Source organism: Hypanus sabinus, chromosome 3, assembly GCF_030144855.1.
Source record: "Hypanus sabinus isolate sHypSab1 chromosome 3, sHypSab1.hap1, whole genome shotgun sequence".
Taxonomy (NCBI): Eukaryota; Metazoa; Chordata; class Chondrichthyes; order Myliobatiformes; family Dasyatidae; genus Hypanus; species Hypanus sabinus.
In genome coordinates, this window is record NC_082708.1 from 160,002,391 (window position 1) to 160,029,001 (window position 26,611).

At 43.4% G+C, this 26,611-nt stretch overlaps 1 protein-coding gene across 4 annotated transcripts in view; it reads right to left on the reverse strand.

Moving 5' to 3' along the window:
* Positions 1 to 26,611, reverse strand: part of LOC132391820 (electrogenic sodium bicarbonate cotransporter 1-like) — a 198,306-nt gene that overhangs the window by 37,974 nt on the left and 133,721 nt on the right. For all 4 annotated transcript variants that reach the window (XM_059965468.1, XM_059965469.1, XM_059965470.1 and 1 more), the window contains exons 15-17: positions 20,526 to 20,608; positions 5,446 to 5,631; positions 949 to 1,062 (exon numbers count right to left, since the gene is read on the reverse strand). In XM_059965468.1, the coding sequence (XP_059821451.1) occupies positions 949 to 1,062; positions 5,446 to 5,631; positions 20,526 to 20,608 (383 nt within the window). The remainder of the gene's footprint in view (positions 1 to 948; positions 1,063 to 5,445; positions 5,632 to 20,525; positions 20,609 to 26,611) is intronic.

Below are 26,611 nucleotides of genomic sequence, written 5' to 3' on the forward strand. Positions count from 1 at the left end.
CCTTCTGATAAAGCTGCTGATGGCTCAGAATGGGTACATCAAGGACGGTGCGAATCCTCCCACTTGTTCTGTGTTCCGAAGAGGAACGGGGAGCAAGCAGAGCCACTGCCTGACAGCCCCAGCAGTGAAGGTTCTATTCCGGCCTCCGGCATTGTCTGTTTGGAGATTGGATGTTTTCCCTGTGACCACCCGGGTTTCCCCTGGGTGCTTCAGTTTCCTCCCACAACTCAAAAATGTGGGGGTCGGAGGGTCAACTGGCCACTGTAAATTGCCCCTCGTGTAGTGGAGGGGTGGTTGATGGTTTACATAGGGCAGGTAGGCCAAAAGGTCTATTGCCCTGCTGTACAGCTCTGTTATTCCATGAGAGCTGACCACTGTGGGCACAGTCTGCGGACCAATGGTTTCACGTGATCTGCCACTTGGATAAAGAGAATCCTTCACAGCTTTGGGATGTGGGATGAAATTCAGCCCCGGGAGGTAGCAGGGAGAGATTGCATCTGAGGTCAGGATTGATCCAGGATTTCTGGAGCTGTGAGTCAGCTGCATTACCCGCTGCACCACTCTGCCATCCTGGAGATGAGAGGGGACAAAGTCACGGGGATCAGCAAAGGATGTGAAGGAGGAAAGGGCAGACTGACTCTCCCTTATGCACGAGTGTCCAGCAATGATTAACAGTTACAGATTCAATAGGAAATTTCTGAACGGAAATAGATAAACATCTGGAAAACACTAATTGGTAGTGTCATTAATTTCATTCTAATTTGAAAGAGTCAGGAAAGGTGGAATGGGCAGAATAGCCTCATGCAGCTGTTTATGAGAGAGACAATGAGATGTTCTGAAACTTCAGGAGTCTTATCAACAGTGGTCAGTCACAGCAGCCAATATCAGTTTCAACTCCCGAATACACATTGGGAAATGTTTCAGAGATGGAGACAGAACGATTCATACCTTGAACTCACTTGGCACGATTAGCTTTGGTGTGTCGACTCCAACCAGGACATCCAAGCCGCAGAAGATCAGGATGGTCAGGATGATGGCAAAGTCACTGATTAGCTTCCGGATCTGATGGGGGGGAGGGTTTGTAAACAGAGGGAGAGACGAGTGAGTGGGGATCCTGCACAATGCCACCCAGCTACCTGTCTTCTCCCCGCTAAGCCAGGCATTGTTTGGGGAAATTTTCAGCAAGTGAGAGTCCTCCTGAGAAGATGAACTCTCCTCCCAAACCTGAGTGGTTCACCAAGTTAGAAAAACACAGCTGAACCTGGGATCAGATACTCCTGTGAGACCTTGCTCAGAACGTAAACCTTTTCACTATTTTCTGTTCTTCTTTTGCACTGTTTATGTTTTGTAATTTATGGCACTTTTATGTATTGCATTGTACTGCTCCACAAAACAAAACGTTTGATGACAAGTCAGTGATAATCAAACTACTTCTGTTCATTTATCTGTCCCCTTGAGCAGTTGGACCGTGGTGGAACTATCCCTGGCTATTATTAAGCTCTCAATCATGTCACAAACAGCTTAATATTACAGCTATTATTTTGTTTTGCCTCATTACATCTTTGCTCCAGACCACAATTTCAAAGGTTTCTGAGAGGTTTTGAATTTGACAGCATTCAAATTCAGAGGGCATAGGTTCAGAGGTGAGGGACTTAGAAGGGATATTGGGGCAGCTTCTTCTCGAAAAGGGTGGTGTTTATATAGAAAGAAAGAATTTTTGAGTCAAGTACATTAGAAACATTTAAAAGCCATCGAGGTAAGTATATGGGGAGGAGCAGTCCAGAGGTCAATAGGCCAAACACAGGCAGACCTGATTGTCAAGTTCACCGATGATGACAGTGGGGCTCATCACTATCAACTATGAGAAGAGGAGGTGGAAAAGTTTGAGGCCCGGAAAGACCAGTCTCAGGGTAGTATGCTGCATACACACTTTGATAATAAAATAATCTTTGAAATAGCCCCAGCCTGTCCATCCTACCCTTGTAACTCAAACCCTCTTGTCCTTGTCAAAAGCAAACTACCAGAGGACCTCAGCGGGTGGAGCAGCATCTGTGGGGAAAAGCAATGGTTGATGTTTTGGGTCCTGATGCAGAGTGTTGACAGTTCCTTTCCCATCACTGATGCTGTTTGACAGGCTGAGTTCCTCCAGCAGATTGTGTGTTGCTCCAAAATCCAGCACCTTTCGACTCTTGTGTCAACATGCCTCTGAACGTTATCTGCATTTTCACTAGCTTAATCACTTCCTTCCTATAGTGTAGCAGCATAAAAAGTGCGGTCTCACTGACATACAGTCAGCTAGTCATGCAGTGTAAGAGCTCATAAAGCTCCTGTTGGCTGTGGAAGCAGCCTCTTGGCTTCACAACAGATACCTGATGGCAAATAGAATTTCCACTCTGGTTTTGAGTTACCGGCTGCTTTTGCCTTAATGCAGCTCGTTTATTATGTTTCTCTTTGCTCCCTTGCCTGCTGATCTCTCACTGGTGTCTCCGGTTTCACCACGACACTTGCATGCCGAACTCACTCTGATGTTGCAAGGAGGCACAGACTGAACACCGCACAGCAGCATCCCACAGACCGACAATCACTTGGTCTGGGCTGAATAAGAGGCATGGGGTGGAAGGTGGTACAGAATGTGTCACTGAACCAGGTTCCTCTGCTCCACGCCAGACAGGACAGCTGCAGAAAGCTCCTCCCAGTCCACACACCCACAGCGTAATCTCATGTGGCTCCACAGAACTTGTGAAAGGCACCATAGAAATCTAAGGCACTGCACTTCACCCAGTTACGGCAGGTAGTATCACAGCTCGAAGGGGTCCAGGACCTCATCTGCTGTCTTTATGGAGTTTGCACATTCTCCCTGTGTGGGTTTTTGGGATGTGGGAGGAAACTGGAGTACGTGGCACAAAGTTGTGTGGGTTGGTTGGTTAACTGCACACCATAAATAGAAGTAGTGGAATCCGGAAGGTGTTGATATGGAGTTAAAGTTACAGAGAGAGGTAATGAGGAATGGACTGCTCTGTGAGCCAACAGAGACACAACGGGTTGAATGGCCTTCCACTGTATTGTAATAAATATTGTAATAAGTATTTTCTTTAAGTTGTACAAATTAATCCTAGTGTACAGTGAATGGTGGGAGAAGTTTGGGGTGTAAGTGGATGGGGATGTGAGTGGAAAACAGGATCATTATTATTATTGTTGTGTGTTTATTTTTTCTCAGCTCAAGCTGGTAAAACCCGAGGTCCGGGAATAGCCAAGCACAAGTTACAGGAAAGATACTAGCATGGATACAGCAGTAGCTGATTGGCAGGAGGCAAAGAGCGGGAATAGAAGGAGTCTTGCAACACACTCAAAATGCTGGAGGAACTCAGCAGGCGAGGCAGCATCTATTGAAAAGAGTACAGTCAATATTTTGGGCTGAGACCCTTCAGCAGGACTGCCTTCGATGCTGCCTGGCCTGCTGAGTTCCTCCAGCAATTTCTGCGCCTTGCTTGGATTTCCAGCATCTGTAGACTTTCTCTTGCTTGTAACAGAGGGAACCTTTTCTGGTTGGCCACCTGTGACTAGTGGCGTTCCACAGGGGTTTGTGTTGGGACCACTTCTTTTTACATTGTATGTCAATGACTTGAATGATGGAATTGATGGCTTTGTTACGAAGCTTGCAGATTATACGAAGATAGGTGGAGGGGCAGGTAGTTTTGAGGAAGTAGAGAGGCTACAGAAGAACTTAGAAAGATTAGGAGAATGGGCAAGGAAGTGGCAGATGGAACAGTGTTGGGAAATGTATGGTGATGCACTACGGTAGAAGAAATAAAAGCATAGACTATTTTCTAAATGGAGAGAAAACTCAAAAATCTGAGCTGTAAAAGGACTTGGGTGTCCCTGTGCAGGATTCCCTAAAGGTTAATTTTCAGGGTAAGTCTGTAGTGAGGAAGGCAAATGTGATGTTAGCATTCATTTCAAGAGGACTAGAATATAAAAGCAAGGAAGGAATGTTGAGGCTTTATAAAGCACAGGTGAGTCCTCACTTGTGAGTTTGGTGGTCCTGGACCCGTATTCACTAGAATTCAAAAAGACAAGGGGTGACTTTATTGAAGCCTATCGAATCGTGAAAGGCCTTGATAGAGTGGATGTGGATGGGACGTTTCCTATGGTGGGAGAGTCTAGGACCAGAGGACACAGCCTCAGAATAGAAGGGTGTCCTTTTAGAATGAAGGTGAGGAGGAATTTCTTTAGCCAGAAAGTGGTAAATCTGTGGAATTCATTGCCACAAGCAGCTGTGGAGGTCAAGTCTTTATGTATATTTATGGCAGAGGTAGACAGATTCCTGATTGCTCAGAGCATAAAAGGATACAGAGAGAAGGCAGAAGATTGGGGCTGAGAGGAAAAATAGTTTCAGCTATGACGGAGCAGACCTGATAGGCCAAGAGGCCTAATTCTGCTCCTATATCTTATGGTCCTGTGATACCTCTTGCAGATATTACTATTGTGACAATGATTGCTATATTTTTATTATTAAGATGTTTTTTGAGTGTTTCCTGGCTTGCTTTACAGTAATTTCAAAGTTTACTGAGAGGTTCTGCCTTCTATAAAATGTATATTTTGGTAGTCAGTAGGCTAAAAGGCCTGTGCACAAGCCCAAGACCAGAATTATTGATTGGTCCATATTTTTGATACCGATGGGTTTGCTTCCTTGACCCACCAGCTTGCTCCAGGAGCCATTGGGCTGTATCCGGGTTTCTCTGATATTATAGAGCTGTGCTCCAACATTGAGTTGTCTGGATAGCTGCGATTGTATTCCCTGGAGCACGGGGGACTGAGGGGCAGCATAAGGGAGGTTGAGGGGCATTGATAAGATGAATGTATACAGTCTTCTTCCCCCTTGTGTAGGGGAGTCCAGAACTAGAGACCTTGGGTTGAGGTTGAGAGGAAATAGATTTAAAGGGGATCTGAGTGGAGGTAGGTAGCCTTGGTGTGTTCCATCAGTATGTTCAGGAGGTTCCCAGAACAAAGTTTTGCGGGACAGTTAACAATAGGTTATTGGCAAGGGACAGCAGCATTCACCTTGATACAACCTGCTCAATAATCCCAATGCCCTCCTGCCACTGTCACATCATTCAGACCTCCGTCATACTGTATCCCACACCAGCCCGTTCCACCATCACCCAACTGTGTTCACAATCCAACTGTGTCCGTAGTTCCTTCCCAAATCACTGACCTCTCCCAGTCCTATCACCCTGCGAGACCTCTGCATTCCCCCAACCCTGGCTCCAGTTTCCATGCCTCGCCCTCTGCCCCGGCTTTACCACTTATTGGATAAGAATGCTCCCAGCATTGCATGTGACAGGTCCACCTCTGAGTTCATGCTCTTTGCTGGTAGCTTAACATGTAATACAAATTAAATAGCCTCTGGTAGACTGGCACCAAGTGTTGATCTATGTAACTCACCCTGGTTGGGAAATAGGGGCTGGTTTTGAAGTTCTTTAGTGTCATTGAACAGCTGTAGGTACCGAGGAAAAGGATGAATGACATCAGGGTGACATCTGGGACATAGTGACAACTTGCACCAACCATGCGGCCTCCGTATTTCAGGCATTCTTTCTTGGACAGTAACGACCAGTCAATGCTTGTGTTCTGGGAACAGGAAAAACAAAAATCACTTTCTTGGAAGTCCACACAATGATTATAATCCTTACTACATTGTATCTGTTTGAACTTTTCATGTGAGGTTTAATCAAGGTTCTGTACAAACTGAATGGTTTCCCTTTGTTACTCAGTTTTCAGCAAATGAACCACATCGATGTTTTGATGGCTGCAATAACCCAGTTGCCTGTTGAATCATTAACCCATTCAGAGTATTTCTCAAGTTCAGCACATCTTTGCATTTCACACCAACATGCAACAACACACCTGTATACACTGAAGTTAGTTACTCTGTGCTGGTACATTCTAAAAATTTACGTGTTGCATCTTCTTCAGCATAAATCACGTATCAACAATCAGCTTCATTGGAAAACGTTGCAATTGCCCTTCATTTCTCAGGTCCAAGTTACTCCTGGTATTGATAAATGCTTCCCTGCCTTATCCTCTCCTTCCCGAGTTCTGCTCCCAGTGATTCTGATACCCTAAAGCGGCTCTAACAGCTCCGGACACTCGGAGCTTTCTGTGCAGCACCTTACCAAATGTCTGTTGTAACTTAAAATACATTCGTCTGCTTCATTACCATTATCTATTTCTGACGGTACTTCTTCACGGAGCACAATCTTCCTTGAGAATTCATGCTGAGTGCTGTATTATATCACTAATAATGAGACTATCTTTCCATCTAGTTACTACCACCCATGTTAAGCTAATTTGCCCTTAGTTCCCTCGTTTGTTTCATCAGTACCTTACATACACAGCAATCACATTAGCTGTCAGTCAGACCTTTGTCATTATCTTTAGATGAACAGTCTGTGTGTATAATGGTGCTTATCATCCTTGTTTTTTCAGCACATTTGAATAGTCTCTCTAGACCAAGCAGTTCCACATGAACCTCGCTCTATGATGTCAAGTGTACAGCACAAGAAAAAGCCATATGACCCCTCTGCTTAATGCTAGCTCCCTGGACCTTCCACTGTCTTCCTGTGCTTTTCCTGATTACCTTTTCCCTTGTGTGTTTACCCAGCCTCCTACAACCCATCTCCATTGCTTACATCGACCTATCGCCATTGATCTTTGTCTGCAGAAAGGAGATTCCTCTGAATTCCCCAATGGATTTATTAGTTACCTTCTTACATTGAAAGCACCTCAATAATGGCAAATTAAATTGGTAACTTGGTTCATTGTTGTCACACTGTCCATGAGATACAGTGGGAAATTTTGTTTAGTATGCCATCCACACAGATAATTTCATCATATCACTGCACTACAGCACAACGGAGTGCCGAATAAAGTGAGACAGTTACAGAGAGCGTGCAGTGCTGGTAGACAATAAGGTGTAAAGTTGTGGCAACTTTGCCTTAGACTGCAAGGTCAAGAGTCCATCTTTTTGTACTGGGCAGCGTTCGAAAGATTTATAACAGCAGTATGGAGTTGTGTTTGAGCCTGGTGGAACATCTTCCCTGCATCTGTCCTCTCCATACTTTCATCATTTTTTAAACAGTTATCCTCTGATTAGATGATCAATCATCTCTGATTCCACCTAAAATTTGGACACATCTGTTCCGGAACATTTTGGAAATCTGAAACAAGATAAAATGCTGGAAATACTCAGCAGGACAGACAGTATCTGTGGAAAGAGAAACAGATCAAAGACTCAATAGAATTGGGACAAGAGAAAACGCCACACAAAATGCTGGAGAAACTCAGCAGGTAAGGCAGCATCTATGGAAATGAATAAACAGTTGATATTTTGCACTGAGACCTGATGAAGGGTCTTGGACCAAAATGTCGAATGTTTATTCAGAGATACTGCCTGAGCTGCTGAGCCCCTCCAGCATTTTGTGTGTGGCTCTAGATTTACGGCTTTTGTAGAATCTCTTGTGCTTAAGAGAAAGAAACAAGTTAATTTTAAGTTGCAAAAGAGGGTGATGGGGGGGGGGGGAGATGGATATAGATGATAAATGCCACTGATAGGGTAAGGTCAGGTTTGCCATGGGGTAAGTGGCAGAGGTCACCTAGCTGCTGAATTAATATGGGGCAGTTAGAGAGAGAAAATGCACCAAAAGCAGAGATGAGGGCTCCTGGAGAATGCAAACGAAGCTGGTTTTAATGGAGAAGGAACAAATGGAATAGCAGAATGGAATGACAGTTCTGAAGCAGCCAGTTCATACACGGACAGAGAGAGTGATTATCTGAAGTTATAGAATTCAGAAAATTACTAAGTAGTCAGATGGACTGTGAAGTGCCATTCCTCAGGCTTGTATTGGTCCTCATCAGAACAGTGCAGGATGTCATAGGCAGATGGCTCAGATTGGGAGTGGGTCAGAGAACTCAAGTGGCCAGCAATGGGAGCCTCGAGAAAAAAAACAAAGTGGTCATACAATCACCATTTGAGGAGATCACATTGAGATAAGTGCAAATGAATCACTTGGAAAGGCTGTCTGTGCCCCTGAATAGTGGGCATGGAAGAGGTTTAAGGACAGGTGAGACTTCACAGAGGATTTTCACTGGGTTAAAACCACTAGCTTTGTATTAGGCCTGTCAAATACCCTCTTTGTCAGTCACAAAGTTCTCCAGCTTCACTGGAAAATCAAGTGAATCTACATCAGTGTCCTCTCACAGGTCAACATTCCCAATACCGGATTGGCTACGTTAGGCAGGCCTCGTCACTTGCATTTCCAAACTTGAAAACAAACACTATTCCAAGCTCTGATGTATTAAAGGATTATCAACAGGCAGGGGAAACAATTCAAGAATGTCCTCTAAACTTGATAAAGAAATTCAACATCTCTGCTGACACCTGGGATCCCCAACCTGTGACCGCTCAAAATGGAAAAGGAGAGATTGGGATGGGGATGAGAATATCAAGGGCCAAGCACACAGAAGTCCAGCATACATAGCAGAATGGGTGAATGACTTCACAAACTACCCACACACTTACCCCATCAGGCAACTCTTACCCCATCTATGATAGTCTTTAAATTCTACATCAGCTTCACCAGTCAATTCAGAACCCAGATAACAGGAGACACAGACCAGCAGGACTAAGAACGATAAGACCAGGCTAAAGATGCCATGTGAACAGATAATTTTTGAGGGAGAATGTGTGTTTTGGAACTTCTATCAGTCATAAATCTCGTCTTCTCTTCCTCCCACTCACTAACTGACGCTTGTCAGTTCTTTTATCTGCGCCCCTACCAATTTGGCAAAAGCAGCTGATGAGAGAAATCTCTCCAGTTAGCAGAGAAAACTTGCACATTCTCCTATTCTTCAGAATAAGTTCTTCCCAATTAGAAAAGCTTAGCAGAAATTTGATAGTGCAATTGGTTTTTTAACCACAAAGACATGGGCACGTGGCAGTATAATTCATTCACACACTGGATCACATTCCCCCCTTCAAGTCAGATGATTCTAGGCTCTTCCTACTCAGAAACTGGATCATTAAGTTGAGTGGTGGGGTGGGCATATGTCTCTACCAAAGTATGTGCAAATGCTCTTTCCCTCCACTAGCCTGCAGGTCACCCTTGAGCAAGGTGTAGTACCTGCTTAGGCCCACGATCAGGGTCACAAGAAGCTCTGGGAGCAGGTAGTGGATGGTCATATGAGCAGCTGGTGCACATCACAAATACAGATTATGTGACCACAGACACCAGGCATTCAATCTTTGAAGAGTATTGATCATGGCTGGGGTCACTCGTCTTGTAAAGACACTGCCAAGAAGGTGGCAATGGCAACCACTTCAGCAGAAACCTTTGCCAAGTACAATCGTGGTTATGGAAAGAGCAAGATCACCTTCGTCATAAAACATGGCACATAATGAACAAGTGAATGAGTACCTGGTGCAGTACAAGGGGAGGACAGCGCTCTTAGAGATGTTGCACCCTGGATGCGAAGTTAAACCATCTGCCATCTTAAGCTAAAGTAAATTCCAATGGCATTGTTTTGAAACATAGTTGGGTACTTATTTCTCATGATGTGGGACAATTTTTAATCTCTTAAACCACCAGCTAAAAATAAAGCTCCTCAAGCAGTTGTTCCTGCATATTTACACGCTGTGGTCCTAGGTTATATAAAAATTACAATTGAAAAAGAATTGAAAGGTGTTGGAGTTGTACTTAATTTATAAAAGTCCAGCACAGAAAAAGCAAACACCTTCTGTTGTTGTCTGATGAAGCAGGTTTTCATTATCACCATCCATGTCAGGGATAAATGGACTGTGGAAGATCACCCTAACACCCAAGTTCATCTGAATAAAACCCAGCTCAATCCCCAGGGTTAAAAACTCAAGTTCAATTAAGTTCAAGTTTAATTGTCGTTCAACCACACATGAATACCCATGAATAGAATCTAATGAAACAGAGTTCCTCTGGGGCCAAGGTGCAAAATACAGTACTAGCAGTCATGCATTGCACAAAGCACATGAGATAGCAGTAAACATACTTCCACACAAAACAAACAAAACACTCTGGATTTTCTAAATAGCCCTCTATTTTTCTAAGCTCCATGTACTTATCCAAAAGTCTCTTAAAAGATCCTATTGTATCTGCCTCCACCATCGCCAGCAGCCCATTCCACGCACTCACCACTCCCTGCGTAAAAAACTTACCCCTGACATCTCCTCTGCACCTACTTCCAAGCATCTTAGAACTGTGTCCTCTTGTGCTTCCCATTCCAGCCCTGGGAAAAAGCCCCTGACTATCCAAACAATCAATGCCTCTCATCATTTCATATACATCTATCAGGTCATCTCTAATTCTCCGTCGCTCCATGGAGAAAAGGTTGTGTTCACTCAACCTGTTTACATAAGGCATGCTCCCCAATTCAGGCAACATCCTTGTAAATCTCCTCTGCACCCTTTCTAAGGTTTCTACATCCTTCCTGTAGTGAGGTAACTAGAACTGAGCACAGTACTCCAAGTGGGGTCTGACCAGGGTCCTATATAGCTGCAATGTTACCTTTTGGCTCATAAACTCACTCCCATTATTGATGAATGCCAATACACCATATCACTTCTTAACCAGTCAACCTGTGTAGCAGCTTTGAGTGCCCTTGGACTCTGACCCCAAGATCCCTTTGACCCTCCACACCTCCAGGAGTCTTACCATTAATACTATATTCTGCCATCATATTTGACCTACCAAAATGAACCACCTCACACTTATCTGGGTTGAACTCCATCTGCCACTTCTCAGCCCAGTTTTGCATCCTATCAATGTCCCACTGTAACCTCTGACAGCCCTCCACTGTATCCACAACACCCCCAACCTTTTTGTTATCAGCAAATGAACTTACCCATCCCTCCACTTCCTCATCCAGGTCATTTATAAAAATCATGAAGAGAAGGGGTCCCAGAACAGATCCCTGAGGTACACCACTGGTCACCGACCTCCATGCAGAATATGACCTGTCTATAACCACTCTTTGCCTCCTGTGGGCAAGCAAAGGCTGGATCCAAAAAGCAAGGACCCCTTGGATCCCATGCCTCCTTACTTTCTCAAGAAGCCTTGCATGGGGTACCTTATCAAATGCTTTGCTGAAATCCATATACACTACATCTACTGCTCTACTGTCATCAATGTGTTTAGTCACATCCTCAAAAATATCTATCAGGCTCTTAAGGCACGACCTGCCTTTGACAAAGTCATGCTGACTATTCCTAATTATATTATGCCTCTCCAAATGTTCATAAATCCTGCCTCTCAGGATTGTATCCATCAACTTACCAACCACTGAAGTAAGACTCGCTGGTCTATAATTTCCTGGGCTATTTCTACTCCATCCCTTGAATAAGGGAACAACGTCTGAAACTCTCCAATCCTCCAGAAACTCTCCCATCCCCATTGATGTTGCAAAGATCATTGCCAGGGGCTCAGCAATCTCCTTCCTCGTCTCCCACAGTAGCCTGAGGTACATCCTGTCTGGTCCCAGTGACTTATCCAACTTGATGCTTTCCAAAAGCTCCAGCACATCCTCTTTCTTAATGTCTATGTGCTCAAGCTTTTCAATCTGCTGTGAAGTTATCCCTACAATCGCCAAGATCCTTTTTCGTAGTGAATACTGAAGCTAAATACCTCTGCTACCTCCTCCGGTTTCATACCCTCTTTTCCACTGTCGCACTTGATTAGTTCTATTCTGTCATGCCTCTTCCTCTTGCTTTTCACATACTTGTAGAATGCCTTGGGGTTTTCCTTAATCTTGTCCGCCAAGGCCTTCTCATGGCCCCTTCTGGCTCTCCTAAATTCATTCTTAAGCTCCTTCCTGCTAGCCTTATAATCTTCTAGCTCTCTATCATTACCTACATTTTTTGAATCGTAGCTTTTCTTTTCTTCTTGACTAGATTTTCAACAGCCTTTGTACACCATGGTTCCTGTACCATCCTTTCCTTGTCTCTTTGGAACATACCTATGCAGAACGTCACACAAATATCTCCTGAACGTTTGCCACATTTCTGCTGTACACTTCCCCAAGAACATCTGCTCCCAATTTATGCTTCCAAGTTCCTGCCTGATAGCTTCATATTTCCCCTTACTCCAATTAAATGTTTTCCTAACTTGTCTGTTCCTATCCCTCTCCAGTGCTATGGTGAAGGAGATTGAATTGTGATTGCTATCTCCAAAATGCTCTCCATGAAGAGACCTGACACCTGACCAGGTTCATTTCCCAATACCAGATCAAGTACAGCCTTTCCTCTTGTAGGCTTATCTCCATATTGTGTCATGAAATCTTCCTGAGCACACCTAACAAACTCCACCCCATCTAAACCCCTTGCTCTGGGGAGATGCCAATCAATATTGGGGAAATTAGAATCTCCCATCATGACAACCCTATTATTATTGCACCGTTCAAGAATCTGTCTCCCTGTCTGCTCCTAGATGTCCCTGTTACTATTGGGTGGTCTATAAAAAAAAACACAGTAGAGCTATTGACCCCTTCCTGTTCCTAACTTCCACTCAGAGACTCAATAGACAATTCCTCCATGACTTTCCCCTTTTCTGCAGCTGTGACACCATCTCTGATCAGCAGTGCCAGGTCTCTACCTCTTTTGCCTCCCTCCCTGTACTTTCTGAAACATCTAAAGCCTGGCACTCTAAGTAGCCATCTAAATCTCTATATTCTGTATTGTTTATTTCTTGTTCTCCTTTGTATGGAATGACCTGTGTGGATGGCATGCAGACAAAAGCTTTTCATTGTATCTCAGTACGTGCGACAATAATAAACCAGTAACCCCAGATGACTCCGTTGTGATGAGTGAGGATAACTGTTTACCAGACACACTAGGGATCTTCCCTACCTTTCTTCAACACAGTGCCCTGTACACCCACCTGGGGGAGAAACCATCACAGCCAAACCTTATGCTTCTGAAATTGCAACCACTTTCTGAAAATCAGGTACCATCCCTGGCTTGGATGTTCAACCATGCTCAGACCATGTTCCTTCTGACCCGGAGCTGGCACTGTTATCCCTGTACTGTGGCACTGACTCAGAGCAGAGAATAAAACCACAGGCACAGGCCCAGACTGCAATTCCAGGGCAGGGGCAATGCTTAAGCATCAGGGAGATGACTTTCATGAAGAAATCATCAGGGGCAAGTTATGGAAACTTTCATCTCCTGTCTAAGGCAAATTCCCTCAGAAGCCAGTAGTCTCCATTTACTCCAAGGGGTTACAGTGCAATAACTTTCATATGATTCTTGACCCTTCCACATTCTGCCTTACTTTGAGTCTTATCACTGGGCCCTATGAACTTTGCCAGCATTCAGAGGCAAGATTATGGATCATTTTGCTGGAAAATCAAATGGTTCCTTGTAGAGGAGCAAGAGGATAACCAGGGAGAAGGTAGGACTACTCAAGGATAAAGGGGGTAATACTTGCTTGGATGTGGAAGATGTGGGTGAGGTCTGTAATGGACACTTCCCACCATTATTTACAGAGAAGGACATGGAGGACTGAAGGATCATGGCTGAGCATATTGATATGCTAAGGCATTTCAAGATAGAGCAGGAGGCAGTGTTGGGTCTCTTAAAGAGCAGGAAGATGTACAAGTTCCCAGAGCCTGATGGGATATACCTTTGGTTATTAAGGGAGACAAGAGACTGCTGGGGATTTGACCAATATCTACATGTCCTCTTTAGCCACAGGCAAGATCCTGGAGGACAGATGAGTAGCTCACGTTCCATTATTCAAGAACCAAACAGGGATAATACTGGAAACTATAGACTGGTGACTCACTCATTAGTGGTTGGGAAGTTATTGGAGAGAATTCTTGGTGATATGATTCATAAGCATTTGAAAAACAATGGCTTAATTAAGGACAGCCAGTATGACTTTGTGCATAGCAAACGGAATGTGATCTTTTTAACTTGACTGAATTTTATGACAAGGCGATAAGGGTGATCGATGAAGGTAGAGATTTAGATGTTGTCTACATGGAAAGCGTTTGACAAAGTCCCTAGTGGGAAGCTCATCCAGAAGTTTAAGGTGCATGGGATCCATGGTGAAGACAGAGGGTAGCGTCAAAGGGACTCATTCTAGCTGGTGGTCTGTGATTGGCTATGTTCTTCATGGACCTCTGCTGTTTGTGATGCACTACATATAAATGACCTGGATAAAAATGTAGTTGGGTGGATTAGTAAGTTTGCAGATGATATGGTTGTGTTGTGGATAGTGTAGGAGACTGGCAAAGAATACAGTAGGATATAGATCAGTTGCAGATATAGGTGGAGAAATGACAGATGGAGTCTAACCCAGCCAAATGTGAAGTGTTGCACCTTGGTAGGTCAAATGCAAAAAGACAGGACACTGTTAAGCGCAAGACCCTAACAGTGTTGGTGAGCAGAGGGATCTTGGGATCAAAGTTCATAGCTTCCTGAAAGGGGCTGCACAGGTTGATAGGCGGGTGAAGAAGGCAGATGGTATACTTGCCTTTATTAGTTGACATACTGAATTCAAAAGTCAGGAACTTACGATGCAGCTTTATAAAACTCAAGTTAGGCTGCATCTGGATTAATGCATACAGTTCCGGTTGCCTCATTATGGGAAGGATGTTGAGGCTTTGGAGAGGGTGCATGGATCAGAGGGCATGTGCTATAACAAAAGGTTGGACAAACTTGGGCTGTTTCTTCTGGAGTGGCAGGCACTAATGGGAGATCTGATAGAGTTTTATAAGATTATGAGAGGCATAGGTAAGAGTAGACAGACAGTACCTTGTTCTCTGAATTGAAATGTCTAACACACAGTCCATGCATTTAAGGTGAGAGGGGGATAATTTCAATGGAAATGTGAGGGGTGAGTTCTTAACGCAGAGAGTGGTAAGTGTCTGGAATGTGTTGCCTGCAGTGGCGCTAGAGGCAAACACATTAGGGACTATTAACGATCGTTTAGACAGGTATATGAATGCAAAGAAAACGGAAGGATGTGGACATTGTGTAGGTTGAAGAGTTTAGTTTAGTTGATCATTTGATAATTAATTTAATTGATTCAGCACAACATTGTGTGCCAAAGGGATTTTTTCTGTGCTGAACTCTTCTACATTCTATGTAGGTGGCACTTCACAAGTTAGCAGGAGGTGAGTATGGTGGGGCTGGATGGCTGGTGGAGAGAACCACTGTTAAGAGTGGTACCTCTGGTTTGGAGGTGGTTAGAGACCAGCAGGCAGTGTTCTAGAATCAGGTGCGTGGGCCTGAATCCAAGCCAAGTTGAGCCGAGTCTATTGTCATGTACACAGATATAGTGAGGTATAGGCACAATGAAAAACTTGCAGCAGCATCGCAGGCATGTAGTTTTAGACAACACGCAAAATATAAATGATATAAATTATACTGCATGGTGGTAAAAAGACTGCAAAAGCAAGACCTCAGTGCAAAATTCAACATAAACAGCTGAGAATTCAAGCAATGAATTGAAACAGTGGACTCCAGCAGTTGTTACACAATCCATTTGGCTGGCTAAAATACTTCAGGGGAGGTAACCCACTGTCCTTATCCGGCGTGGTCTAACTGTGACTCCAGACTCACCAACATGGTTAACTCTTAACTACCTCCTCAGTCCAGGGGCAGTAAGGGATGGACAATAAATATCAGCAATTCAAGTGAAGTTTATGTTCCAGAAAGTTAAAAAAAATCACTCTTTCATATCACAAATTTTTGCTGAGCTCTATAAATAACCAGAGATTGGTTTTCTGAATGTATGCTTTAGATTGGTACGATCAATCTATGTGATTACATTAAATCTTTGCTCTCTGGACCTCTCATGTATCAAGGGTAATTAGAATTTATTGCAAAGTTTGCAAACAAGGCTCTGTTGTGCAATGTCCTGTGTGTGCATTTGCTATAACATGAACAAACAGATAGCAATCTAATTTTGGGCTTTGAGCAGAAACTCTGCCAAGCCAACAATTCCTATGGCCACAACAGTCATTGATTTATGAATGGGATCCACAAATCCATTCAAGAAATAGCTTCCTTCAGGTAGGTCTCAGAGCAAACTTGGCTGGGTCCTGATTCTGTTATCACAACAAGTTTACCAAAACAAAACCAAGAATGAAAGGATTGAATATGAGACAAGTATAGACCCCAAATCCATACTTGAGAGCTGCCCTGGTATATATTGCCATCAAGTACCTTTGGGTTAATTACCTCAGTAATAACATCCAATTATGAAGGAGCAAATATGTAAATTAAATAAGAAAATGTTCTTGGGTACACTACAAGCTACTACCAAACAATGAGCTCCACCAAGACACATAAGGTGATACTTGAGCCACTTCTTGGGAAATTGTCAGAGTAGGGCATACACAGTGAATGGCAGAGCCCTGGGGAGTGTTGTAGACAGAGGTTCGAAGAGTTTCCCCTGAAAATGGGAACACAGGTAGACAGGAAGACATCTGGCATGCCTGCCTTCATTGGTTGAGGCGTTCGGTACTGGAGTTAGGATGTCAGGTTGCAGTTGTGCAAAACATTAGTGAAGCTGAACCTACAATCCTTTGTGCAGATCTGGTCAACACAATATGAACTCAGTGGCCATTTTATTATGTATAGGAGTGAAACCCAGTGTGGTCTTCTGCTGCTGTAGTCCATCCACTGCAAGGTTCAATGTGTTGTGCTTTCAGAGATGCTCTTCTGCACACCACTGTTGTAACACATGGTTACTTGAGTTACTGTCGCCTTCCTGTCAGCTTGAACCAGTCTGGCCGTTCTCTTCTGACCTCTCTCTTTAACAAGGCATGCTGCTCACTGGATTTTTTTTTTTTTTGTTTTTTGCACACTTTTCTGTAAACTCTAGAGACTGTTACATAACAAGGTGAGGTGATGGAGCTTAATCTGCCTGTGTGGGGGAACATGTTTGAGAGGCAACAGAAAAACACAGACCACATCTTCCATCATCCTGGAAATCTTCGATAGAACATGGAAAAGTACAACATTTGATAGGCCATTCAGCCCACAATGTTGTGCTGATCTTGATGCCAATTTATACCAAATGTCCTTCTCCTGTGTATCACCCATATCCTTCCAGATTCATGTGTCTATCCAAAAGCCTCTTAAATTCCAACCAACTATCTGCTTCCACCAATACCCCTGGTAACCCACTCCAGGCACCTATTAGTCATAAACAAAGATTATGACTAATCTTTGAGTTTGTTATTTTGTTTTTACACTATATTGTCCTTGCACACCTCTTTTTGTCACCTTATGGTATAATTTAATGTTGTGTGTGTTGTCTGTACTTACGAGCTTATAAAACTTCTGTAAGCAAGTTTTCCCGTTGTACCTTACCATACTTGTGCATCTGACAATAAAAACATCAACTGAACTTGACTCATCTGAGTGGCCTCCTCCTGTGCCTTTATAACCACGTAACCACAATTCATTGTTTTGTTGAGTCCCCGCCAAAAGCTGCAGCTGAACGTGAGAGAGCAGAGGAAAAAGTGCTACCGCTCAGCACGGAACTGGCTGATACAGGCTCCTCCTGGGTGACAAGCTCTCTCCACCTTTTGTCTCCTTATCTCACTTGGGTAGTACCTCCACCTGAGCCAGCAGCTGGAGTGACAGTACAGAATGCCAGCCGTGAGGTCCGTCTGACCTCCCACCCCAGTGCCTTCGACTCCAACTGTTCGGAGGCACACTGTGAGAAAGAGGTAGACTTAGGCATTTAAACACCCCCAACAAGCCGGTCAGAATCAACTGCCCCAGACAACTGGTGTCTGAAGTAAAATGTGCAGCTGCCATTAACAAACGCATAACAATCTGCACATATTTCAAAGGCTGGAACCTGTTAAATGGAGTCAATATCAAATATCAGTGAAGGGGAGAGGCTCAGTCTTACTGCCCAATCCCTCAAAAACCACACTGGAGTACAGGCTCATCACTTCCTTCCATCCATTCCATGTTCATGGAACCAGGAAGGACAACAGTATTGCCCAGAACATCGGCCCCCCCGCCCATTCCCTTTTCACTCGTCAATGTACCTTTTCGGACAGGAGCTTGAATACTTAATGTCTAGACTCAACAGCTTCTTTCCCACTGCCATCAGACTTCTGAATCAATTACCTCTTTCACATCCCTTTCGTGGTGCTGCTATGATTTCAAATCCTTAATTCTTATCTCTTCTCTTATTGTCAGTTTAACATTTCCTTTTGCAAGACCTCACTTTCCACTAGCTGGGTAGAAGGCCTGTCCCTCCCATCTGTTCTGCCCTCCAGTGTTCGCTCAGTGGAAGACAAGCTGGATTGCATTCGTCTGAGGACTGGGCTTATTAGAGGTATAGAGAAGTACCGCACAGAAACCAACCCTTCGGCCCATCTAGTCTATGCTGAAACCAGTTAAACTTCTTTCTCCCATCAACCTGCATCGGGACAAACTCTTTCATATCCCTACTATCCATGTACCTATCCAAACTTCTCTTAAACACTGAAATTGAACTCGCATGCACCACTTGTGGTGGCAGTTCACTCTCACCATCCTCTGTGAAGAAATCTCCCCTCATGTTCCCCTTATGCTTCTCACCTTTCACTTTTAACCCATGACTTCCAGTTGTAGTCCCACACAACCTCAGTGGAAAAAGCTTGCTTGCATTTACCCTTTCTAGACCCCTCATAATTTAGTATACCCCTATCAAATCTCCCGTCAATTTTCTATGTTCTGATGAATACAGTCCTAATCTATTCAATCGTTCCTTATAACTCAGCTTCACCAGACCTGGAAACACCCTTGTAAAATTTCATTATGCTCTTTCAACCTTGTTTACATCTTTCCTGTAGGTAGGTGACCAAAACTGCACAAAATACTCCAAATTAGGCCTCACCAATGTCATGTATGACTTCAACATAACATCCCATCTCCTGTACTCAATATATTGACTTATGAAGGCCAATGTGCCAAAAGCTTTCTTTACAACCCTATCTACCAGTGACACCACTTTCTTTATCAATCTTTTTATTAGTTAAATAAAAGAGTACATATATAATTGTATATATAAACAAGAGGAGAATTATCTCAAATATCTATATCAATAATTCATATAAAAGGTAAAATAAACATTATCAAGATCATACATAGTATTAATCAAATATTATATAATAAAGAAAAGATAATTGATTCTCCTCTTATCCAAAAAAGAAGAAAAAAGATAAGGGAACTTTTATAATTAAAATGTACACAGAAAAACCCCAAAACAAAAAAAAAGAGCTGGGCAGCTCAAACTGAGGATACTACTTTTAACAAATTATGTACCCTTTGTTCTACCACAATCCTCAGTGCCCTACCATTCACTCTGTAAGACCTACCCTGGTTGGCCCTACCAAAGTGCAAAACCTCACACTTGTCTGCATTAAATTTCATCTGCCATTTTTTAGCCCATTTTTCTAACTGATGCAGATCCCTCTGCAAGCCAAGATAGCCTTCCTCATTGTCCAGTATACCTCCAATCTTGGTGTCATCTGCAAATTTGCTGATCCAGTTATCCAGACCATTGATATATATGACAAACAACAGACCTAGCACCGATCCCTGCAGCACATCACTAGCCACAGGCCTCCAGTCAGACAGGCAACCATCTACTACCACTCTCTGGTTTATCCCAAAAAGTCAATGTCTAATCCAATTTACTACCTCATCCTGAACACCAAACAACTGAACCTTGCGGGACCATGCCTCCCATGCGGGACCTTGTCAAACTAGTGAGGGAAAATGTCACAGCTGTGTTCTGTCAGAACAGACTGAAGAACTCAACTAGTGAGGCATCTTGGGTGGAACTGAGAAATAAGAAAGGTATGACCACGAATGTTGTTCTTGCCAACAACATTCATGCACCATCAATCTACACACATGATACTCAGGGACTTGGGCTATATTGTTTTATTTTGTGTGACTGTAGATTTACTTCTCTTATATGTGCTCTATGTGCCTTGTGCTGTGTGTGGGGTTGGCACTGTGCTTTGCACCTTGGGCCAGAGTAACACTGCTTTGCTTGCCTGTATTCATGTATGGTTGAACGACAATTGAACTTGGACTTGAAGTAGTATACTTTGCACCAATCTGTCGCTGAATTTATTGTGGTATTTATTATTATAATGTATACTCTTTACTCTGTGACCTTCACGCAGGTACGGAAATTCATTGCACCCCAGTGTACGTGACAATGAACTAATCTGAATCCGAATGTTCTGTCTGTGCCTGATCAATCGCTCCCCATTCCCCTCTCTTGCACTTGTAAGAGCAGCCAGAGAATTTAATAGGTTCGATCTCCATTTCTATCGGAATTTGTGGATTGCTCTGTGCTGTTTAGCAAGGTAAACTCCCTGCAACACATCCCACACAGAGAAGGGGCAAAGGAAACCTAGCCCCAGCATCATGAGCTCCGTCGCTGTGCCACAGAATGATATGCACTTACTCTGTGAATGGTGTCATTGTATATCCTGGGAATGGCTGAAGTCAGCGGGTCAGAGCTATTCCAAAGAAGGCTTGAATTCACACCTGCAGAATAGCATGAGAGAAAGGGTCAGTCAACTCAAGAAGAATTGAAGGAATGACCTCTCCCAGATTCGCCCAAGATGCTTTGCATGCCTCAAGCATAACATAAATCATTATTCACTTAATCAACACTAAAGGGACTGGCAGTCAAATATTCATCTTGCAAAGTGCTGGTAAGACAGATTCTTAGCTGTTGTCACCACATGAGTCATGGTATTTTTGGTCATTGGAATTAAAGTTTTGACTATTATGTTTTGCCTGCCTCTGTCCAAGTTCCAGACACACCACTGTACAGGGAGTTCATGAGGCAGAAGCTAGGGGAGATGTTAAACTGTTCCCTCAGTTGTAAGTGAAGTTTTCTCTGGGGTCCTGATCAACAATCCAGCCATCAACCAACATCATTTTCAGTTGTGAGACTCTGTGGTGTGCAAATTGCCTACCACTTTCCCTCCATTACAAAAACGATCAATCAAATTATTTTATTAACCGGAGGGACATATGAACGTCCTCAGTCACAGACGGTACAACCAACTGTTAACTCTTTCTTATCAGAGGGGAAAAACATTGTCAGTGGTTACTGGTAGTTGACAGACAAGGCGCAGATCCATGGGAACTGCCAATTCAAAGATCACAAAACAACAGCCCATTGTACCTATGCTAGTTCTTTGAAAGAATTCTTCAAATATTCACAGTGCACTCTCCTTAGGGCCCTGGAAATTACTCCTTTGCAAACAGTTCTCCAATTCCAAGTTGAGGGCTGCATTTGGACCCACCACAGTGAGCATGTTCCAAATTCTGACTGTGCAATATGTTGCGTTACCTCAGTATGCCAGTAAGGAAAACGGTTGCTGCATGTTTTGGAAGCATCCACTATCGTGCAAAGACTTGGGTTACATTGGCAGGATTATCCACAAGGGCAACCTTGTTAGAAAACAGAGAGTACATTGGGGCATTATGCCTATCCTTTGGTATGCCAGCAGTCTAGACCGGAAGGCTTTCAACCTGCTCGCTTTTCAATTACAGATTCAGGCGATTCACCAGATTGTTTTTTTTATATAGACTTTGCTGTACGCAGAGCCCCAGCCGTAGAGACCAGTGGAGTTCTGTACACACTCTTCCTAAGCCCTGCCAGTCAGGTGTGAAACTTCAAATGAACATCAGGATCAGGTTTAGTCATGATGTTTTGTGGCAGCAGTACAGTGCAGGCAGAACCATTGTTACAATAAACAGATAGATAAATAATGCAACAGAGGAAGAGTGAGATAGGATTGGCAAGTTGAAGACCAGAGTAACTAGAGCTGGAAGCTTTTGGTGAAATCTTACCACGTCAAGAAAATTCAATCCTCCCAGTATCTGATCTACTCAAAGAGTGCTCATTTGTGGGCACTATGAGGGACAACTGACAGTTCCTGATAAATAAGTAGGGCCAACAGTGGGTGGTGAGGTTTACAAAGAGTCTTGATTGTTGAGTCCAAGGCAGCTCTTCGTCAGAGCAATTCAACCAGTCCTTCATCTTTGGGTTACTGTCCAACTACAACTAACCATGCATGCCTATTCAGATGGGCAAAGTGATGGGCAGAAACTCTGTTCCAGATATTTTCTCTCTCTCTGCACAGAGAGTCCTGCTTCACCAATAGACACACTGCCCCATAACAGACATCTTTTCGAGGAATACAATATCTGCACCGAAGGTTGGAACCTTTGGTTATGTGGCAAATTGGTTTATTATTGCCAGGTACTGAGGTCATCCCAATTGTTCACACCAATCTCTCCCTATACACATTCCTTCCATTCCCTGCGGAAAGGAGATTCCCCTGAATTCCTCAATAGATTTATTAGTCACTTCCTAAATATTGGTAAATTAAACTGATAAATTGGTAACTTGATTCACTATTGTCTTATGTACAATAAAACAGTGAAAAATTTTGTTCACTTCAACACGTCAATGCATTAAAGGACTACAAGCTGAAAGTAATAACAGAATGCCAAATGAAGTGTGGCAGTTTCAGAGAAAGTGCAGTGCAGGCAGACAATGAGGTACAGGCCATGATGGTGTAGATTGTGAGGTCAAAAGTCCATCTTATTGTACAAGGGCACTATTCAATCGTCTGATAAGAATGGGATGGAAGCTGTCCTTGAGCCTGGTGGTACATGCTTTCGTATATTCTGTCCAATGGGAGAGGTTGGGGATAAGACAGAATGTCTGGAGTGGATGCGATCTTACTGAGGCAGCAGGAAGTGTAGACAGAGTCCATGGAGGAGAGGCTGGTGTCTGTGATGTGCTGAGCTGTGTCCTGTTGCCTTTGTTCAGCTTTATAGAGTAGCCCAGAGGCCCATGTTTAACTGGATAAGTTTGGACCAATGTAAATTTGTTCATGAGTGGATGTGAAGGAGGACCAATGTTTGAGTTATGACACAGAGAGCAGCCCTTTTCACATGGCCCTGAGCCTCACTCCCCAACACAGGGACCATTAGTGACACACATCCCATAGCTATCTTCACTGCAGGGAGCAACCAAATTAGCTTTGTGCATGTAAAAATGTCAATGGGTCTAAGACTTAATGACCATTCTACACTTAAAGCAAAAGACAGGAGAAGGGGAGTGGCTAGTTGGTTCATTTCAGTTCACCTACAGTCCAGAGATCACCACCACCACAGCTTCAAGCTGTTCCCAACTTGGGAACTCGCCAGAAACACGAAGTGGGCCATTTTTCGCCATACAGTGATCAATCAGATTGCAGGTCTCTCTGTGCACACTAACCAACAGCCTATGAGTGCACATCATCCTAATCAAGATTTTTAATTTTTGCATTTGATTTTTTAATTGAAAATCTAAAGCTGCCAAAGCTGGAAATTAATTTTTTTTAAAAACACAGAAATGCAAGAAATATTCAATAGTCCAGAGATGTAAGCTGTGTTTGATAGATGCTACCTGACCTTTATGTCAATTTTAATAGTCAAGAATGTGGAAAACCCCCTCCAGTCTGACCTGCCAGTCAGCTAGAACCTGACTGACTTGTTTCCTAACTCTCGGCCCTGTAAACTCTCTGACACCATGAAAACTGAGCGACCTCAGTTCTGAAATTTGAACAGTCACCCCAGAGCAGCTCTCGGGGGAGATCTGAGACACCTGCTGCCCTTGCTGCCAGGAGGAGCTTCCTAGCATCACCCTGAGCTCTGAGACTGTTCCACCTCTTTGCCTTGCATTTTCCCTCTCTTTCAGGAAGGAAGAACCTCTTGTAGATTTACCCTCCATTGTTTAGAGGAAACATTTGGAAAAATGGGTTGAAAAATTACAGATGAAATTTATTGCAGACGTGTGGAGACAAGCCAGCATAGGATTTGCCTGGTGAATGGTAGGGCATTGAGGAGTGCAAAGGGATCTGGGAATACAAATCCCTAATTCCTCGGAAGTGGTGTTAGAGGTAGGGCCGTAAAGATAGCTTTTGGCATATTGATCTTCATACCGTACATTAGAGTTGGAATGTTATATTGAAGTTGTACAAGAGATTGGTGAGGCCAATTCTGGTCTCTATGTAGTATAGAGAAAATTTACAAGTACGTTGCTGAGTCTTGACGAGAAGAGTTATAGGAAAAGCTTGAATACATTATTTTCCGGAGCACGGAAGAATGAGGGGAGATTTGATAGAGGTATATAAAACTACGAGGGGCATAATGCAAGAAGGCTTTTTCCACTGAGGTTGGGACTAGGCAGATAACAGTTCAGTATGGACCACTGGGACTGAACGGCCTTTATCTGTGCTGTAGTGCTCTATAATTCTAAACCTCTTCATATGTTTTAACCACCTTGATTAGATCAATCTCCCCAAAAAGAACACAGGCCCAATCAATATAAATTGCACCTAACCTTTGGAGGGAGAATCACTTTGTTGAACCCGACATGTGCCAGTCTGAACAGACACTTGCGTATGGACAGTGTGTTTAGCAAGAGGTGACTTCTTAGCACTCAGAAACAATTAGCAATGATCGGTTCAGGTATAATCGGTCCTGATGTGCCCTCAGGCTAGAACATCAGCCATCCACTGAGTTCCTCCAGCAGCTTATTGATACTGCTGTCGGTCTGTTATTGGCACATGCACCAAAGTACAATTTATTTTCTACTCCACATTCCAGAATTTGCAGTCACTTGAGTCTATGGGTATAATGCTGTCAGGTAGAAGAGGGAGAAAGGTCGCAGATGGGTCTTGACCCAAAGCATTAACTATCCATTTCCTTCCATAGATGCTGCCTGACCTGATGAGTTCCTCTAATCTTTGTGCATTTTTGGTAGCACAGGGAACTAGTATTTGTGTAATATTGGCTTCCCAACAAATTTGAGGGCCAATAAAGTAGCTGCCAAACGAGGTGGAGGAGCTGGATTGCAAACAGTATTAAACTAAATAGGCTGAATGACAGGAGGAGTAGATACCAATCTTTCTGTGGCCAAGGAGTGATTGCTTGGCATTCTTATCCAATCATCACCTTGGCTGTTGAAAATCTCACCTCGGGATCGCCCAGGGATCTGAATCAGAATCAGTTTATCACTGACTTTTCTGATCTGAAATTTGTTTACGGCGGCAGTACAGTGCACAGAGAAACAATTGCTATCAAGTACAAAAATAAATAAATACTGTTAAAAAAAAAGGAATAGAGGTTATGTTCACATTTTTATGGACTGTTCAGAAATATGATGTTGGAGGAGAAGAAGCTGTTTCTAAATTGTTTGATGTAGCCCTTCAGGATCCCATATCTCCTCCCTGATGGCAAAAGACTGAAATAAATTGAGATATTGAGCTATAAATGAGATAGATCAGGAGAATGAGGCGAGCATAGTCTCAATGATTGAGCTTGAATGGGTACATGTGGAAAAGATATTTCAACCTGTGGGGGGAGTTCAGATGGTGGAATTCACAGATGTGATGGAGTCACAAGTAAATCTGATCTGGAAAGTGTTTTTTCTACCTGGAGAGTGGAGTGTGGAGCATTCCCCCTCTCAGAGAGCTGTTGAGGTGAACAACAGAGATGGAGCTAAGTAAAAAGGTAAAGAAGGGAAAAGAAAGAAGTTGGAGCAGCAGTTGGCCCTTGGCCCCTCAAATCTGCCTCACAATCAGAATGAGAGTGAAAATCAGAATCAGACCAGATCACAAAGATCAATAACATCACAACTAATCTAAGCTTGGCTTTGGATCTATTCACAAGAGATCCTACAGATGCTATAGATCTAGAGTGTTGTTCAGGTCTATTCTCCTGCTGATTTCCCATGATCTCTGACCCCATGAGACACCAAGATTCTTTTGGCTTCAGATAAATCCAATGATTCTGCCTCTACATCTCTCAGGGTTAGAAAATGCCAAAGATCCATGACTCTGAGAATTAAATTCCTCCTCACCTCCTCCTTAAATAGGGCAGTCCCTATTCTGAAACAATTTTCCCTAGTACCATACATCCTCACTGGAGGAAGCAGCCCCTCGGCATCCATCACATCAATCCCCCTCAGAATCTTTCAAATTGCAGTGTATAAGTCCAATCTATCAACACCTGCTCAATCTTTCATCTCAAAAGTCAGCCTAGTGAAGCTACTCTCAACACCAGTGTAAGAATATTTGTTCTCATTTGAGGTGAACACAACTGTACATGGCAGCCGTGATGCGTTCTCCCCATCACCCTATACCGCCGAGGCAAGACTTCCCTACTTTTATATTCCACCAGCAAGTGCCAAGAGGCAAGATGGAGGGGAAATGAGCAGAGAGCAGTAATAGCATCGGCCAGATAGGCTAATAGCCTCTTTCTGTGCTGTAAACTCTTTATAATTCAGGGATCAGCAAAGTAACAGGAACCTTGTGTGAACACTGTCAAGGTCTTTGTTGAGGTGGAGAGGGTGATCATAGTGGTGCGATTGGGACATATGGTGTAGAAAGGTAGCCAATGAACTCATCGTCATGAGAAAGGCTGTCGTCCAATTAGCTGTCATCAGCAAGATTACAAGTGGACTTTGCTCACCCCGAT